This window comes from Hypanus sabinus, chromosome 24 (genome assembly GCF_030144855.1).
Source record: "Hypanus sabinus isolate sHypSab1 chromosome 24, sHypSab1.hap1, whole genome shotgun sequence".
Taxonomy (NCBI): Eukaryota; Metazoa; Chordata; class Chondrichthyes; order Myliobatiformes; family Dasyatidae; genus Hypanus; species Hypanus sabinus.
The window spans coordinates 5224705-5244102 of NC_082729.1; the positions used below are offsets into that span (position 1 = coordinate 5224705).

The 19398-nt window shown below is 45.5% G+C and overlaps 1 protein-coding gene across 1 annotated transcript in view; it reads left to right on the top strand.

Moving 5' to 3' along the window:
* LOC132380421 (forkhead box protein O3-like) overlaps positions 1-16585 on the top strand; it is a 227515-nt gene extending 210930 nt beyond the window's left edge. The window contains exon 2 of the mRNA XM_059949207.1: positions 9006-16585. Within this exon, the coding sequence (XP_059805190.1) occupies positions 9006-10421 (1416 nt within the window). The 3' untranslated portion in view covers positions 10422-16585. The remainder of the gene's footprint in view (positions 1-9005) is intronic.
* Positions 16586-19398: the final 2813 nt, after the last annotated feature.

The following is a 19398-nucleotide window of genomic DNA, read 5'->3' on the forward strand; positions in this document are numbered from 1 at the left end:
GTGAAAAGAGAGCATGACTTGGGTGGTGGGAGTCCCTGGTGATGGATACTGCTTTCCTGCGACAGTGTTTTAAGAAGATATGCTCAGTGTTGGGGATAGCTTTACCCGTGATGGACTGGGCCATATCCACTACTTTTTTAGGATTTTCCATTCAAGGGCAATGGTGTTTCCATACCAGGCTGTGATGCAGCCAGTCAATATGCTCTCCACCTCACATCTGTAGAAGATTGTCAAGGTTTTTGATGTCATGCCGACTATTGAAGTAGAGGTGCTGCCATGCTTTCTTTGTAATTGTACTTATGTACTGGGCCCAGGACAGGTCCTCTGAACTAGAATAATAAATTTGTGAAAAGGTAGAACTTCTGGCATTCTTGTTTCATGATTGCATCAATAATTTGGATCCTCTGAGATGCTGGCCCCCATGAACTTGAATCTGCTCACCCCTTCCACTCTCATTAACACTGATCCGCTACTCAATTGCTTCTAAAGTTCTTTGAGGGAACTGGAGGGTGATGCTTGAATGTAATTCTTCCTTCGAGGAATCACGATAAAAGGCAATTTACTTCTGAAATAGTTTGCTAAGCTTTATTTGCCTAACTGTTAAAGAAATCATTTTACTGCTATTTTAAGTATTTCAAACATACTGACAGAGTCATGGAAAAGTACAGCGCAGAAACAGGCCCTTCGGCCCGTCTAGACCATGCCGAAGCTGCTAAACTGCCTACTCCCATTGACCTGTATCCAGACCATAGCAGTCCTTACCCCTACTATCCATGGACCTATCCAAACTTCTCTTAAATGCTGAAATCCAGCACACATGCACCACTTGCACTGGCAGCTCATTCCACACTTTCACCCCCCTCTGAGTGAAGAGGTTTCCCCTCCTGTTCCCCTTAAACTTTTCGCCTTTTAGCCTTAACCCATGACCTCTACTCGTAGTCCCACCCAACCTCAGTGGAAAAAGCCTGCTTGCATTTACCCTATCTATATCCCTCATAATGTTGTATACCTCTATCAAATCTCCTCTGTTCCAAGGAATAAAGTCCTAACCTATTCAATCTTTCCTTATAACTCAGGTCCTCCAGTCCCGGCAACTGCCTTATAAATGTTCTCTGAACTCTTTCAACCTTACTTGCATCTTTCCTGTAGGTAGGTGACCAAAACTGCACACAATACTCAAAACTAGGCCTTGCCAAAGTATTATACACGTAACATGCAATCCCAATAAAAACATGAAATGCTGGAAAGGTTCAGCAGGTCAGACAGCATCTGAAAGGTCATCGACTTGAATAATGGACTCTTTATCTCTCTTCACAGATACTGCCTGACCTGACGAAGAAATCTGCCACTTTGCATTTTGATTTCAGATTTTCAGCTTTTTGTTTGCATGTCAGTTAATGATTTTAACTTACGGTAACAGATTTTAAAAATTTATGATCAATTAAGGTAGCTTTTTTTTGTGAGCGACTTTTAGAAAGCAAAAATATTCTTTGCTTCTTTGGAGGGCCGTGAGTGCTTTTGGTGCATTCTCTTGCTGTTCAGGAAAAGGTTGTCAATGGGATAAGTGCAGAGGAAATGGGTTTAGAGGCTCCTTAGTCTGGGCTGTGCTGAGGCACCGAACATGTTGCTGTAGACTCCAGGATACAGAGGAGAGAGAGTTGCCATATCCTCTTCCAGTTCCGATGTCGCTGCAAGAGATAGGGATAAATAAATGCCTTCAGTCTTAAGATTAGTCTCAGGATAAGGCGCAAGATTGAGACAAAGTGAACTTTATTCTCTCAGAGATCAGTTAATCTGTCACATTCTCTCCCACAGGAAGGAGTTGAAGCCAAATCATTATTTCTTTAATTTTGTTCTATTTATTTACTTTTTCACTTTATGCCTTGCAATGGTCTCGCAAGACAACAAATTTTATGTTATGTAGGGGAGTGATAATAAACTTAATTCAGATTCAGGAGTTGGAGATTGTTCTTTGGGCTAGCGGGCAATCATATTGGAACTCTGGTTGATTGGGCACGATTGTGTTAAATGACATAACTGACTTGGGAGGCCAAATCGTTTTCACTTGTGCCTATTTTTAAAAAATGTTTATTTATTGAGATACTGTGCGAAACAGGCCCTTCCGGCCCTTCGACCCATGCAGCCCAGCAATCCCGATTTAACCCTATCCTAATCACGGGACAATTTACAATGAGCAACTAACCTACCAACTGGTACATCGTTGGACTGCGGGAGGAAACCAGAGCACCCGGAGGAAACCCACACGGTCATGGGAGAACGTACAAGCTCCTTACAGACAGTGGGGGCGGGGGGGGGGGGTTGGAATTGGAACCGGGTCGCTGGTAGTGTAAGGCACTGTGCTAACCACAATGCTACCAGGCCACCCCAAAAATCACAAGGGCAGAGGATAAGGTAGATGACTCAGAGGCACAAGAGATTCTGCAGATGCTGGGAATCCTTAGCAACACACAAAATGCCGGAGGAATAGTGCAAGTACAAAAAGAAATAATAATAGTAAGTAAGCAATAAATATTGCGAACATCGGATAAAGAGTCCTTGAAAGTGAATCCATGGTGAGAACAGCTCAGTGGTAGGGTGAGTGAAGTTATCCCCTCTGGTTCAAGAGCCTGATGATTGAGGGGTAATAACTGTTCTAGAACCTGGTGGTATACTGTTTGTCCCAGTCCTACGAGGGAGGAGGCTACGTAACATCCACATCAGACTCAAAAACAGTTACTTTCCCCAAGCAGTACGGCTGGTCAACACCTCCACCCAGTAACCCACCCCAACCACCACTACTTTATCATTTCCTGTCAGAGTTGCCTTGTGTACAGAAACTCCTGTGCCAAGTGTCATTTTATGGACATACAATCAACTTGATGAGGCCTCAGTCAGTCAGGGTCCACCATGGATGTTGCATCCTAGCTGTCTAGATACGCAAGCCAGGGCAGTATGATACGGAGAGCAAGCTGTTGCCCGTGTAGCAAGCTCCCCCTCCCCATGCATCTGATGAACCAAAGGAACAGCAGAGACTGATCCAGTTTGGCAGCAGCAGCGCCACAGGATTAGCCAGTCAGCGTTGAGCTCAACGTAGGACTGCCATAGGGACTCCAGCTCTGGATTTTTCCCTCAGGGTTGACTCCCAAAGCCTTTCCCGTGAGTAGGTACAGCCACAAGACAGCGGAGGTTTGAGATCGGAGTTCAGAGATGGAAACACCTGACGTGAGCTCTCTTATGTATTTAGATTTATTGTGGTTTTTTATTATTATGTTCTTTACCTTATTGAGGTTTTTTTTGTGCTGCATCGGATCCGGAGTAACATGATTTTGTTCTCCTTTACACTTGTGTATTGGAAATGACAGTAAACCATCATGAACTGTGAATTGTGTGGGATATCTTGTGGGAAGGGAGAGTGGGTATAGCCACCAAGGATTCCTCGGAATCTCTAAAATCTGGAATACTCTGCCAGAGGAGGTAATGGAGTCAGATATTGTTTAAGATGGGCTTGGAAAGATGGATAAATTGGGAAGTCAGAGAAGGAGACGACACAATCGGAAGAGTTTTTTTGTTGATCCGTTCTGCACCTTGTGGTGCATAGGGCAGAAACCTTGCCATTTGTTTAGCATTTTCATCTGTTTTTTTGTGAGGCCGACTTGCTAGCTCGATGCTCAACCCAGCACAGATTGGAAGCGTGCAAGGATCTGGCCGGATTTGACCCCGAGACCGCTGGCCTCAAAGTCCGGTGTGGCTGCCGCTACACCACCAGCCAGCCAGTTGGATCATAAGACCATAAGATATAAGAGCAGAAATAGGCCGTTTGGCCCATCGAGTCTATTCCAGCATTCCAGTATTCCTGCCTTTTCCCCGTATCCCTTCATGCCCTGACCAATCAAGTATCTATCAACCTCTGCCTTACATATACCCAACGACTCGGCCTCCGCAGCCACCTGTGGCAAAGAATTTCACAGATTCACCACTCTCTGGCTAAAGACAACACCCCTGTGAATGAGTGATGACTGGTAAAAAGATCCTTCACTCTAATGTCTGACTCTGTCCCTTTGGCTTCTCAACGCCCCAATTGCTCAGGAATTCCTGACCACCTTTCTCCGATCTCCCTGCTCTCTATTCTCGTCACAGACTACACAACAGGGCGGGGTTTAGCAGAATTACCACTCACAGTAAATAAACTTTACTGCCAGCAGAGACTGGAACAAAGGTGACAAACCACAGATTGGAAACTACCTCCCCAAAGAGAGTCACAGGCTTAGACAACCAGGAACTTAGCAGGGGCTGGAGTTCTTGAGAGAAAATAAAAATACTGACTGGAAGGTTTTTATTTTTATGTGAGTGATTATCGCCAAGATGGCTTTTTGTAGGCTCTTGACATTCATCAAATGCAATTTATGGATATAAACTTACAGTGAATAAGCTGGTAGTCTCCCTCTATGCATGAAGGCAAAAATAATCATGAACGAAAATTAGTCAGGGACGTAGATTAATTTTAGCTGTTTGTGATACAACATTTGTGGTAAAGTGCCAGATGGCGGATAAGGTAGAGACAAATGGTGCATGGAATAAAGGACTTACTTAACACCAGAGCGGTGCATCATTTCATCGATCACCGTGACGATTTCCAGCAGCTAAAGGACCAAATGGTCTCAGGAGGGTTAATAGTGAGAATTTGATGAACCGTTCAATGTACACTCAGTGGCCACCTGCTCCTTAATGAGAATCAGCCAATCCAGTGGCGGCAACACAATCCTGAAAAGCAAGCAGACATGGTCACGAGGTTCAGTTGTTGTTCAAACTGTTATCTAAGTGACTTTGACCGTGGAGTGATCTCTGGTGCCAGATGGGCTGGTATGAGTACCTCAGAAACTCCAGGGATTTTCACGCGCAACAGTCTCTAGAGTTTCGAGAATGGCGTGAAGAGCAAAAAATAAATCCAGTGAGCGGTCGTTTCGTGGGCAGAAGCACCTTGTTAATGAAAGATCAGAGGAGAATGGCCAGGCTGGTTCAAGCTGGCAGTAACTGAAATAACCACGCATTCCAACAGTGGTGCGCAGAAGAGCATCTCTGAACGCACAACACGTCGAACCTTGAAGAAAATGGGCTAGAGCAGCAGGTGACTCAGTGACCGCTGTTTTTTCTCCATGACCGCGTGGCTTTCCTCCGGGTGCTCCGGTTTCCTCCCACAGTCCAACGATGTACTGTGTGGCAGGTTAATTGGTCAATATAAATTGTCCTGTGATTAGTCCAGGAATAAATCTTGGGGATTGCTGGGCAGCACAGCTTGAAGGGCCTGTTCCATGCTGTATTTCAATAAGCAGATAAATAAATTGTTATCAGTCACCACTCTGGGTGGTTTCAGAGTCACAAAGTTCAAAGTGAATTTATTATCAAAGTACATATATGTCACAATATACCACCCTGAGATTCGTTCCCTTGTGGGCATACACATTTACCGGGGAGCCATGAAGACAGCCCGGGTACTTTGAAAGAAATGGCTGTCTCATTAGTCCTAACTCAGCTCATTTCCCACTCCGGAGTGCACTGAAACAGGGGCGCTTGAAGGCTGAAGGAGGGAACCTTCTTCAATTTATCAGTATTTGACATGGTAGCGTAACGGTTAGCACAACACTTTACAGTACCAGGGATCCAGGCTCAATCCCCATCACTGCCTGTAAGGATTCTGTACGTTCTCCCTGTGGAATGTGTTTCCTCCTCTGGTTTTCTCACAGACGTACCGGTCGGTGGGTTAATTAGTCATTGTGAATTGTCCCGTGAGTAGGCTAGGGTTAAATTGGGGTTTGCTGGGTGGCATGGTTTGAAGAGGTACTGGTTGGTAGGTTAAAAGACGACCCGGTTGGTAGATTGATTGGTCATTGTAAATTGTCCCATGATTAGGTTAGTGTTAAATCGGGGGATAGCTGGGTGGTGTGGCTTGAAGACGTACTAGTTAGTAGGTTAAGTGGTCATTGCAAATTGTCCTGTGATTAGGCTAGGATTAAATTGGTGATTGTTGGGTGGCAGAGTTTGAAGAACAACTGATTAGTGAGTTAATTGGTCATTGTAAATGGTCCCATGACTAGGCTAGGATTGAATCAGAGTTAGCTGAGTGGCGCAGTTTGAAGACCTACTGGTCGGTAGGTTAATTGGTCATTGTGAATTGTCCCGTGATTAGGCTCAGGTTAAATCGGGGTTTGCTGGGTGGCACAGCTCGAAGGGCTGGAAGGGCCTGCGTCTCAACAATTGAATAAAACTGGTGCTAACGCCTCTTTCCACATAAAGCACCGGGTTGCACAAGCGCTGTGTTTGTTCAAGCCTCCTACCATGACAGCTGGTACGCCAAGAAGCCCTGTAAGATCGACAAACACAAGTGAATTAAAAAGATCAGGACTGAAGGGAAAATAATGAAAATGCTTTGGCAGATTTATCCTCCTTGGTATTATTGTTGCTAACTGTCCACGCCTGGGGTCTGCACTATACAGCTCTTAAGTGTTCACAGGCGCAGAGCTTATTAAAGTACTCTAAGGTGAAATGATTCTGACAACGATTATTTAACAGCACATCACTGCATCAAATGTACAGGATAACAGCAGGGCAATCAACCCAGATGATCAACAGGAGCTTCCTTCTACGTGGTTGCATCAACCTCTGGCATTGCACGGTCTTTATTCCCACTATTTACTCAGCGACTCTTTATTTAGCTGCGGCTTATGGGAATGCTGTTAATTTGCAAGCCACTGGTTCTCTTTGTTTTAATGACAAATGAAACAATGTGTTCAGCTCTGATCACTTCATTATCGGAAGGATTGAAAGCTTTAGCCTCCAAGAGGACCACAATCTCATCGTAGGGTTTGGAGGCTTGCGTGCCTCAATGACCTGGACAGCTATGTTGGCTGGAGTCAGGGTTTTATGCTTTGGCTCATGGTAGGGTCACCCATGCCAAATAGGTCAAAGGGTAGAGGTCAATCTAAGAGTGGTCCACCAGTCCTCCAGGTTCAGGGGGGGTTCAGCTCAGGGCTAACAACCTTGACTGGTCAAACAAAATTGTTAGGAAAACAGCAATGAAGAATCCTTTTACATTTGAGTAGCCAAAGACAGACAGAGATGGAGGACCTTCATTGCTGCCCTAAACACCAGCAGCATAATGGGTAATAAGTAAGGGAGCTTTGGAGAGAGTGCAGAGGAGATTTAACAGGATTAGAGAGCGTATCTTATGAGGATAGGTTGAGCGAGCTAGGGCTTTTCTCTTTGGAGAGAAGGAGGATGAGAGGAAACTTGTCATCATCATTATGGACAATTTTAACAGGAGTCTCCATTTTAAATTTCTTACCCTTTTTCAAAAACCCATTTGTCACATGTACAGTGAAAAACTTGACTTGTATACCAAGATCGTTCATTTGTTATGGTTGTGTCGTTTTATGTGGGCGATCATGATCTTTGCATGACCACGATTATTCTTGGCAGATTTTTCTACAGAATTGGTTTGCCATTGGCTTCTTCTGGGCAGTGTCTTTACAAGACGGGTGACACCCCCCCCCCCCCCCAGCCATTATCAATACTCTTCAGAGATTGTCTGCCTGGTGTCAGTGGTCGCATAACCAGGACTTGCGATCTGCACCAGCTGCTCGTACGGCAATCCACCACCTTCATGTGACCCTGATCGGGGAGAGGGGCTAAGCAGGGACCACACCTTGCCCAAGGGTGACCTGCAGGCTAGCAGAGAGAAGGAGCACCTTACACCTCCTTTGGTAGAAACGTATCTCCACCTGCCTCCCAAAGAGATGTATAAGATGCTGGTGATACTAAACCTGATTGTGATTCTGATTACATCGGATAGTTTCTGAGGGTAGGTTGAGTGAGCTGGGGCTTTTCTCTTTGGAGCGAAGGAGGATGAGCTGACTTTATAGAGGTGCACAGAACGATAAAAGGCAGAAATAAGGTGGGCAGCCAGAGACTTTTTCCCCAGGGTGGAAATGACTAATGCCAGGGGATTGGAGGAAAGTATTGGGGGATATTGGAGGTAAGTTGTTTACACAGAGGGTGGTGGCTGCATGGAACAGCTTGCCAGGGGTGCAGGTAGAGGACGATATATTAGTGGCATTTGAGTCTTTTGGAGTTGTAATCGTGGCTCGAACTCCGTCCCCAAACCAGTGAGGTCTAGTACACTATACATCTTTGTAACTATCCTAGCAACTTTGAGGGATGAGGAAGATTCCTCTGGCACATGAGCTGGGGCTAAGAATCCTGCCATTCACCCTTCAAGCTTGACCTTCCAAAGTGAATCATTTCACACTTCTCTGAATTGAACTCCATCTGCCACTTCTCAGCCCAGCTCCAAAATCTGCAGACAGGTCATCGTAAGCTTCACGTCCGCTACCAGAAAAGGACATGTGATTGAGTACAATTGAGAAATATACTTAACATGCCAACGGGGCAGAGGGTGACAACCTTTCCAGTGCTAGTAGCAGAAAATGGGTGCACACGCACATGCGCCCACCTTAGAGGGAACATTGCTTAGAGAGTTGTGATGGCTTGGCAGCACAGAGAGAGGTGTGGGACAATCAGTGTGACAAAGGTTGCCCTGTGTAAGCCTGCCTGCATGTCTGTGAGTGTGTGTGGTGTAATTGTGTGCTTGTGTAAGTGCGTGTGTGTGAGCATGAGTGTGTGAGTGAGTGTGAATGTATGTGTGAATGTGTGTGTGAGTGAGTGAGTGTGTATGTGTGTGCACACGCGCGTGCATATAGGCAGGGAAAGATAATGAAGTTCATGAAAGATTAAAGGTGGAAGACGGAAGGTATAACTGATCATGTGGTTAATTTTACCGACTATTAGACGCAGCAATTTTAAAAGCTTAGTGGCCAGTATCACAGACTGGCCTAACCTATCCTACCTCCACGATCGGCTGCATTACTGTCGGGCAGTTGCACTGTTTATCTTGCTGTGTCTATGTTATTCCCTCTTGGTCTCACTCTCCGCCCGTCTTTCTGTCTTCACAGAACTCCATCCGGCACAACCTGTCGCTGCACAGCCGATTCATCCGCGTGCAGAACGAAGGGACGGGCAAGAGCTCGTGGTGGATGCTGAACCCCGACGGGGGCAAGACCGGGAAGTCTCCCCGGAGACGGGCGGTCTCCATGGACAACAACAGCAAGTTCCTGAAGAGCAAGAGAGGGGCAAGCAAGAAGAAAGCCTCCCTCCAGACAACCCAGGAAGGTAATGAAGACAGTCCTTCTTCGCAGCACACAAAATGGTCTGGGAGCCCCAGCTCGCATGCCAGCGATGAATTCGACGTGTGGACCGACTTCAGGTCCCGCACGAACTCAGCGGCGAGCACCCTGAGTGGCCGCCTATCGCCCATCATGGCCAATTCTGAATTAGACGAGCTGGAGGACGACGACGAGAACCCGTCCTCCCCGTTACTCTACCCCAGCCCCTCCAGCACCCTGTCGCCGTCCGTCGGCTCGCGTTGCTCCGTGGAGCTCCCGCGGCTGGCTGACATGGCCGGCACCATCAACCTGAACGAGGCGCTGGCGGAGAACCTCCTCGAGGAGCTGCAGGACGGCTACACCCTGAGCCCGACGCAGCACATTCCTTCCTCGTGTCTCCGGCAGCGGAGCTCCAGCTTCTCCTATGGATCCAAGTGCTCGACCCTCGGGGGCCAGGCTGGTACCTACAGTGCCACCATGTACAGCCAGCCGCCCGTCACCATACTGAGGCACTCGCCCATGCAGACTATCCAGGAGAACAAGCAGGTCACCTTCTCGACCACCAACCACTATGGCAACCGCATGCTGCAAGACCTTTTAACGCCCGAGTCACTGCGGCACAAGGAGGTGCTGATGACCCAGTCAGATCCCCTGATGCCCCAGGCCAGTGCAGCGGCGACGTCTCAGAGCCAGAGACAAATGGTGCTGTGCAGTGACCCGGCGTTGTCGCCGTTCAACGCGCAGTCGCCCAGGTTAGTGAACGGCGACCCGTTCCACCACCCGTCACCTGCGCAACAGACCCCCGCTGTCAGTAACGGTGCCTTATCCAATGCCGCCAGCCTTATGCACATGCACTCTGACGCTGGTAACATCAGCTCCGTCTCGCACCACCTCCAAAGCCAGCTCCACTCCCTTGCCAGTCACGGGATGCAAATGGAGGCAGCGGACACGAGGCTGGCGCCCTGCCAGGGAGGAGCTCACCCAGCTGCCACGGGTCAGGATAAGTTCCCCACCGACCTTGACCTGGACATGTTCCACGGCAGCTTGGAGTGCGACGTGGAATCCATCATTCTCAACGAATTCATGGACAACGAAGAGCTCGACTTCAACTTTGATTGTGCCATGCCGCCCCAAAGCATTGGCATCAACATGGCCAGCCTCCCTACGGCACCACAGACCACGAATCAGAGCTGGGTGCCAGGGTGAAGCACTGCTGCAGTGTTTAGTGTTGTGTGATGAAAACTGTTTCCACTAAAACCTCCAAGACAGACCAGATTAACAGGCGGTTTCTTGTGTGACAGGTCCTCGAAAACAAAAAAGCAATTCCTCTTGTGGGGAATTCTCTTAGTAACATGTTAGGGAAAAGGAGCAATGATGTCTCCTTCAGCAATGGATGGGAAATGATGCTCACTCTTAGAAACAGGGCATCAAGTCTCCCTGAAGCTCTCAGCACAAGTGATTTAGTTAGTGTGGTTCTGAAGTTCAAAGTTCAAAGCGCCGTAGCGTTGTGGTTAGCACCCCGTTTTAACAGTACAGGCGGCCCGGGTTCGATTCCCGCCATGGCCTGTAAGGAGTGTGTGCATTCTCCCCTGTGACCGCGTGGGTTTCCTTCCGGGTACTCTGGTGTCTTCCCACAGTCTAAAGGCGTACTGTTTGGTAGGTTAATCGGTCATTTTAAATTGTCCCGTGATTAGGCGAGGATTAAATTGGGGGATTACTGGGCGGGGCAGCTCTAAGAGTGGAAGGGCCACTCCACTCTGTATCTCAATTTTAAAGAATGATTATCAAAGTACATACATATCACCATATACAACCCTGATATTCAATTTCTTGCAGACATACTCAATAAATCCACAATAGAATAATAAGCATAATAGAATCAATCAAAAGTCCAAACCAACTTGGACGTTCAGCCGGAGCACATGGACAATCTAAAGTAAATGCAGCTCATGGAAATAGTCCCTGAAATTAAGGCCTTAACCCAGATCAAAGCACACAAAACGCTGGAGGAACTCAGCAGGCCAGGCAACATCTATGGAAATGAATAAACAGTCGATGTTTTGGGCCAAGACCCTCCTACAGGACTGAGAAGGAAGGGGTAGGAAGCCAGAATAAAAAGGTGGGGGGAAGGGAAGGTGATAGTTGAAAACTCTTGAGCCAAGATGAGGCCACACTCAGGATGAAGGAGCAACACCTTATATTCTGTCTGTGTAGACTCCAACCTAATGGCATGGACATCGATTTCACCTTCTGGTAAAAAATGATTTTCCTCCTTTTTCCCTCTTCTTCTATTCCCCACTCTGTCCTGTTACCTCTTCTCATCTGCCTATCACCTCCCCCTGGGTCCTCCCCTCCTTCCTTTTCTCCGACGATCCACTCTCCTCTCCTATCAAATTCCTTCCTCTCCAGCCCTTTACCTTTCCTACCGACCGAGCTTCACCTTCTACCTAGCCTCCTTCCCCCCCCCCCCCCCACACACACATTCTGGTGTCTTCCCCCTTCCTTTCCAGTACTGAAGAAGGGTCTCGGCCTGAAATGTGGACTGGTTATTGGTTTCCATAAATGCTGCCCGACCTGCTGAGTTCCTCCAGCATTCTGTGTGAGTCGCTCTGGATTTCCAGCATCTGCAGACGTTCTCGTGTTTATGCCTTAATCTAATGTCTCCAGAGAGAAAAAAAAAATATGTCATGACTTCACAGCTCTATATCTGGAGAAGTCTCTGAGAACATAATCCTCAACTTTCTAAATAAGAGCTGAGTTGGTGTGATGTAGAGGGAGCTAGGTTTCTGCCTCTTCATCCTGTTTCAGAAATTAAGTCTGCTCACTCTTAAAAGATTACACTGGACAACAATTTTTTTTTCAGAAATGTTGCTTCCTCAGAATTTTTTTTTTGGTTATGATAGACCACTTGAAGCTGAATGCAAATATAATTTCAGACTACTTGTATCACAAAGGAGTTTGGAGAGACAAGAAATTAACTTTTGTTGAAGATAATGCATTTAATTGCATTATGGTGCTGACACTTTGCAACAATTCAAAGCTAAAGATGTTTTGTTGATGGTTTTCATTTGTACTCAGTGGCTGAGGCTTCTCGTTTAAGTGTCCATCAATAATCAGCCAGCATTGATGGATTCCAGTTGTCCTGATACTGTTTCTCCATGACTGCAATGTCCTGGTGAAACCTTTCACCGTGCTCGTCACTGACATGAATTATGAACTGAAGTAAAAAATATATAGGCGATTCCAAACAAAATGGTGCGTGATAGGGAAATTTCATGGTGATTTTCATGATCAGCAGCCCAAAATCTGTCAGCTACACCCAAAAGTATTCAGGAAGCAAAATCTTTGTTGTCCAGTGTTATCAGAATTCACATGACGGACTAGTTTTCTACTGCCCCCACCATGACTGAAGCTCTCTCTATTGTATATCAGAACCTTACCAATTCCTTCTGTCCTTTTGTACAGTTAGTACTCAAAAACCGTCACAATACACTCAGGAGCCACTTTATTAGGTGCGCGAGTGGAACTCAGTGAGGTCTTCTGTTGCCGTAGCCCCTCCAGTTCAAGGTTCAAAGTGCTGTGCATTCAGAGATGCTCTTCGAGTTTCTGTCACCTTCTTGTCAGCTTGAACCCGTCTGGCCATTCTCCTCTGACCTCTCTCATTAGCAAGGTATTTTTGCCCACAGTTTTGAGATGAAACATAGAAACATCGAAAACCTACAGCACAATACAGGCCCTTCGGCCCACAGTGCTGTGTTGAACATGTACTTACTTTAGAAATTACCTAGGGTTACCCATAGCCCTCTGTTTTTCTAAGCTCCATGTACCTATCCAGGAGTCTCTTAAAAGACCCTATTGTATCTGCCTCCACCACTGTTGCCAGCGGCCCATTCCACGCACTCACCACTTTCTAAGTAAAAAGACTTACCCTTGACATCCCCACTGTACCTACTTCCAAGCACCTTAAAACATGTTAGCCATTTCAGCCCTGGGAAAAAGCCTCTGACTACCAACATGATCAATGCCCCTCATCATCTTGTACACCTCTATCAGTTCACCTCTCATCCTCCGTCGTTCCAAGGAGAAAAAGCTGAGTTCACTCAACCTGTCATCGTAAGGCATGCTCCCCAATCCAGGCAACATCCTTGTGAAACAGTGTGCAAATTGGACCAGCCATATGCACTCAGTGGCTACTTTTTAATCAGGTACCTAATAAAGCGGCCATTGAGAAGTCCATATGCTTGTGGTCTTGCACTAATATAGTCTGTTTACTTCACGGTTTGACGTGTTGTGTGTTCAGAGAAGCTCTTCTACACACCACAGTTCTAACGTATGGTTATTTGAGTTTCTGTCGCCTTCCTGTTAGCTTGAACCAGTCTGACCATTTTTCTCTTACTTCTGTCATCAACAGGGCATTTTCCCCCACAGAACTGGCCCTTTCTGGGTGTCTTTTTTTTTGCTTTTTGCACCATTCTCTGTAAACTCTAGAGACTGTTGTCCATGAAAATCCCAGGAGGTGAACCGTTTCTGAGATCCTCTAACCACCCCGTCCGGCACCAACAATCATTCCACGGTCAATGACACTTAGATCACATTTCTTCCCCATTTTAGTATTTAGTCTGAACAGCAACTGAACCTCTTGACCATGTCTGCATGCTTTTATGCATTGAGTTGATGCCACATGATTGGCTGATTCGATAGTCATAGAGTTATAGAAACAGGCTATTCGGCCCATCTAGTCCATGCTGAACCATTTAATCTGCCAAGTCCCATCGACCCACACCCGGACTGTAGCCCTCCACACCCCTCCCAGTGATGAACCTATCTAAACTTCTCTTAAACGTTGAAATCAAAATCACATCCACCACTTATTCTGGCAGCTCGTTCCACACTCTCACCACCATCTGAGTGAAAAAAATTTCCCCCCATGTTCCCTTTAAACATTTCACCTTCCACCTTTAACCTATGACCTCAGTGGAAAATACCTGCTTGCATTGCCCCTGTCTCTCCCCCTCATGACTCTGAATACCTACATCAATCTTCTACATTCTCAGGAATAAATTCCTAACCTATTCAATCTTTCCTGATAACTCAGGCCCCCCAGTCCTCTAAATATTTGCATTAACCAGCAGGAGTACATGTACACGGCAGAATAATGTAGTGGTTAGCACAATGCTTCACAGTGCAGGCAACCTGGGTTCAATTCCTGCCACTGCCTGTAATTCTCCCCGTGACCGCATGGGTTTCCACCAGATGCTCTGGTTTCCTCCCACTGTCCAAAGGCATGCCAGTTGATAGATTAATTGTCATCTGATTAGCCTAGCATTAATTAAGGGGATTGCTGGATTGAGGGGACAGAAAGGGCCTATTCTATGCTGCATCTCAATAAAACAAGTATAAAATAAGGTGGCCTCTGAGTGTATATATTGACTTTCAACATAAGGGGAAATTAAATTTGTCAAATTGGAAATCGGTGCATTCTTTTCTAATGATAAATATTAATTTATCCAATCACCAAATGCTGCAAGTCCTACCAAGAAACCAGAAGTTAGTTTGGTCTGTGTTCAGAATAGTTTCTTGCTCAGTTTTGCATTTTTCAACCACAGTTGCATTAAAGTCACCAAAGCTTAATTTTATTTTTAATGGACAACACGCACACAAAATGCTGGAGGAACTCAGCAGGCCAGGCAGTATCAATGGAAAGGAATAAACTGGTGACGTTTTGAGCCGAGACCCTTCACCAGGACTGGAAAGGAAGAGGGGAAGAAGCCAGAATAAGAAAGTGGGAAGAGGGGAAGGAGGACAATTTGGCAGGAGATCGGTGAGGCCAGGTGAGGGGGAAGGTTTAGATCTATGATTTTTCATGAGAATTCATTTCAAAGTTCAAAGTACATTTATTATCAAAGTATGCATACGTTATGCAACTTTGAGATTTATCTCCTCACAGGCAGCAATGAAACAAAGAAACCCAACAAATAAAAGAAGGCCCCCAAACATCCAATGTGCAGAGAAACAATTGTGCAAACAGCATTCAGAGCTGAAGTTCATAACATCGAGCATCATGGCAGCTGATTCCAAAATCCACAGCAGCCAATTCGGAAGGACTCAGTCCAGCACGGAGATGAGCAAAGCCCGCGGAGGAGTGAGATGAACCAGCCCCTCTCTCACCTCCGACCCCAACCAATTCAATCTAGCCTGTCGCTTAAATTGTCCAAAACTCACCCTCCGGGCCAGGCTCCATGGACTCGATAAGGCCAGTACCTTTCCAGCTTGGCTGTGCTCTCAAATCGATCAAACCTCGGTCCAAATCACAATCAGAATCAGATTTACTATCACTGGCACGTGACATAAAACTCATTGTTCTGGGCAACAGTGCAGTGCAAAGACATAAAAATATTCAACTTACAAAAAAAAATGCAAAATAAAAATAAGGAGGTTAATAACTAATTGCAGAGGGTAGGAAGTTGTTTCTGAATCAGAGAGTTTGGGTCTTCAGGCTCCTGTACCTCCTCCAGCACTTGTGTGTGTTGGTCTGGATTTCCAACATCTGCAGACTCTCTTGTGATTATTTTTTAATAACTTTGTTTATAACAACTGAAGGCATTTTAATACACACATGTATTACTGGGGTCTAGATCAAGCAATGGTGAAATGTGATAAGTGAAAGGATGTTGGGCGAGAAGGAATTTTCTTTGACTGCAGACCGATAAATGGTTGGAATTTGAGAATGCGAATCTCTTCGGAAGATATTGACCGAAACGATCCTCTTCATTCGGTGGCCTACCACTGCTGCTTGACCACCCTTAATATAACTTTGTAATGTTGTTTTCTTTCATAGACAGGGAGTTTTAAAATGCTTCATATTCTTACTGCTTTTGCATTTATCATTATTGTACGCTGTTTTGGTTAAAAAGAAATGTATTTATTTTATTGAGGGAAATGACGAGCTTGGTAACGTAGGTATTCAGAGGTGAAACTACAGCCTGGAACTTTAATTTATGTAGTGATTGGGGCATTACTTTGTGAGAATTTCTCTTGGGATTTTGACACTGGCTGGCATGTTCTGTGATAGAGAATGGAGTCAGGGGACAACGTGCAAACATACTTTGCCTGTCGTCAACTGCCCAAATATCTGAAACTTTCTCTGGAAAGTGCCATAAGTGATAGTTATATAAGTTGTGTATGTAATATTAACTTTTTAATGTAAAGTGTATGGAGAATTAAAATTGGAGAAGCCCATTCTTAAGTGTACATACAGGTACTGTACTGTAACTTCACCATGTATTCTTTGAACGTTGATGTGATTAAGATTATAATTTCTTTTTATTTTTCAAATACAAAATGATATTGTATGACAAAGGAGTCCCTGAGCACCAGTTTCTGCATCGTTTTCTTTGAAATTTTGAGAGTACCAAAAGAAATTCCAGGTTAATCAGTCGATTTTTTTTTCCAAGAATACCGTGGAAAGATTTTACAGCAGACAATGAAAGAGGTCCGTTTTCGTGTTCTTCTCCATTCTCACAGGAGAATGGTAGGTATTCACAGCCATTGTGTCTGTTATTGGGTCCAAGATGCAATAACCAAACTAACTTTTTTTTAAATTGAGATACAGCGCGGAATAGGCACGTCCGGACCTTCGAGTTGTGTTGCCTAGCAACCCCCGACTTTAATCCTGGCCTAATTATAGAACATTTATAGAACATTATAGAACATAAAACACAGAAACCATTCAGCCCACAATGTTGTGCCAAAGCAGCTAAAAAGCAAATCAGAAACCGAGAATCTCCAAAAATTAATCCCTCCTACTTACACAATGTCCAAACCCCTCCTTCTTCCTCGAATTCATGTGCCGATCCAAACGTCTCTTGAAAGCCTCTGATGTATTTGCCCCTGCCAACATACACATTCCAGGCATCCACAATTTTCTGAGTAAAATACTTGACTCTCATGAGCCTCCTGAACCTACCCCCACCCATCACCTTCAAGGCATGCCCTCTAGTGTTAGACACTTCAACACTCAGAAAAAGATGTGCCTCTCATAATCTTATAAACCTCTATCAGATCTCCCCTCAGCCTCCGCCACTCCTGAGAAACCAACCCAAGTTTATCCAGCCTCTCATGATAGCACATGCCCTCTAAACCAGGCAGCGTCCTGGTGAGCCTCTTCTGCACCCTCTCTAAAGCCTCAACATCCCTCCTATAGTGGAGCAACCAGAACTGTACGCAGTACTCCAGATCTGGCCCAACCAGAGTTTTATAAAGTTGCAACATAACATTTTTTGCTTTTGAACTCAGTTCTTTGACTAATTAATAAAAGCAACATTCCATAAGTCTTCCTAACCACCCTGAGCAGCCACTTTCAAGGAGCCATGAACTTGGATCCCAAGGTCTCTCTGCTCAGCAACACTGTAAAGGATCTTGCCCTCCTTGCATTTCACGGGACAACTTAACAAACTCCTTACAGGCAGTGGCAGGAATTGAACCCAGATTGCTGGCACTGTAAAGTGTTGTGCTAGCCACTACGCTACTGTGCCACCCCCATCTTGTCTCGTCTCCTAGCTGTTGATCTGTCAGAGTGAAGGATGATGTGCATAAAATGCAAAGTAACACACACAAAATGCTGGAGGAACTCAGCATATCAGGCTAGGAACGAAGAGTCATCGTTTTGGGCCAAGACCCTTTATGCTTTCAGACGTTTGAATGATTCAGCCAGAATTGTCAGTTCTATTTCCTTCCATTGATCATTGGTGGAAAGTTTACTAAGGTGGGAACTTGGAGTAAGAAAGATAATAGATTCGATGTTGTGGTGTTTGCTGAGCTTGGCAATTAGCTTGTAGACGTTTCATCGCCGGTCGAGGTGACATCTTCAGTGCGCAGTTTTTGGCGTGTCTCTCTGGGAATGCTCACGTTTATATACCACACCCTCACTGTTTGCTTGCCTGAGTCCTGATTGGCTACCCCTTTAGTTGACCTTTGAATTCTATTGGCTCACGTTTCTTTTGCTCTCAAGAGTTCTGATAACTCCGTAAGCAAACACATCAAAATAGACGCTATCTACGAACCCCTAACCGCAAAAGAAATGCGAGCCAATGGAATTCAAAGGTCAACTGAATCGGGGCTGGGGCAAGCAAAAAGAGGGAGCTAAATAAACGTGAGCACTCCCAGAGAGAGACACCAACAACTGCAGATTGAGGATGTCACCTTGACTGGTGATGGAATATCTGCAAGATAATGGCCAAGTTCGGCGAACACCGGCAAATCAAACTCCTCAGCACAAGCTAGCAACGCTCACCACCATCCGAGAAAACATCGATTTGTTGATGGGGTCCAGATCAATGCATTCTGCAGCAATCACGAAGACCAGAAGATAAAGGAGCAGGATTTGGCCCATCATGAGTGCTCCGCCATTGAACCACCTGGCTGATTTTTTTTCCCAAACCCATTCTCGCACATTTTCTCCGTAACCCTCTTACCGGGGTTAGTAAGCTCCAGACACGATATATTGGAGCTGGAAGCATGGCAGCGAAGGCACTATCCTCAGACTGCAACACATTTCGCTGTATGTTTTGAAGTTTTGATATACGTGTGACAAATAAAGCTAATATTTATCTTCACTTTTAAATCAAGAACTCAGCCTCTGCCTTAGATATACCCAATGACTTGGCCTCCACAGCCACCTGTGGCAATGATTCACAGATTCACCACCCTCTGGCTGAAGAACTTGCTCCATTTCTCAGTTTCGAAAGGACGTCTCTTTATTCTGAGGCTGTGCTCTCCTGACCCTCTACTGGAAACACCCTTTCCACGTCCGCTCTCATTAAGGCAGGAGTTCCCAACCATTTTCATGCCATGGAGCCTAACCACTAACTGACCCCGGACCGGGAACCCCTGCGTTAAAGTGTTAACTTTTCTTTGATAGACTGTCAGAGGCCTCGTCTTCATCCCCAAACAACAGCTCCTGATAGATCTCTATTGACGTTGCAGGGTTCTGAACAACATCGGCTAATAAGACTTCTGCCGGAGTTGGGACAGTGACTCAGTTGCCTGAATAAGAAAGTCCTGTTTAATCAGAATCAGAACCAGGTTTAATATCACTGGCAGATGCCGTGACATTTGATCTTTTGCCGCAGCAGTACATTGCAATACATAATAATAAAAACTACAGTTTACAATAAGTATATAT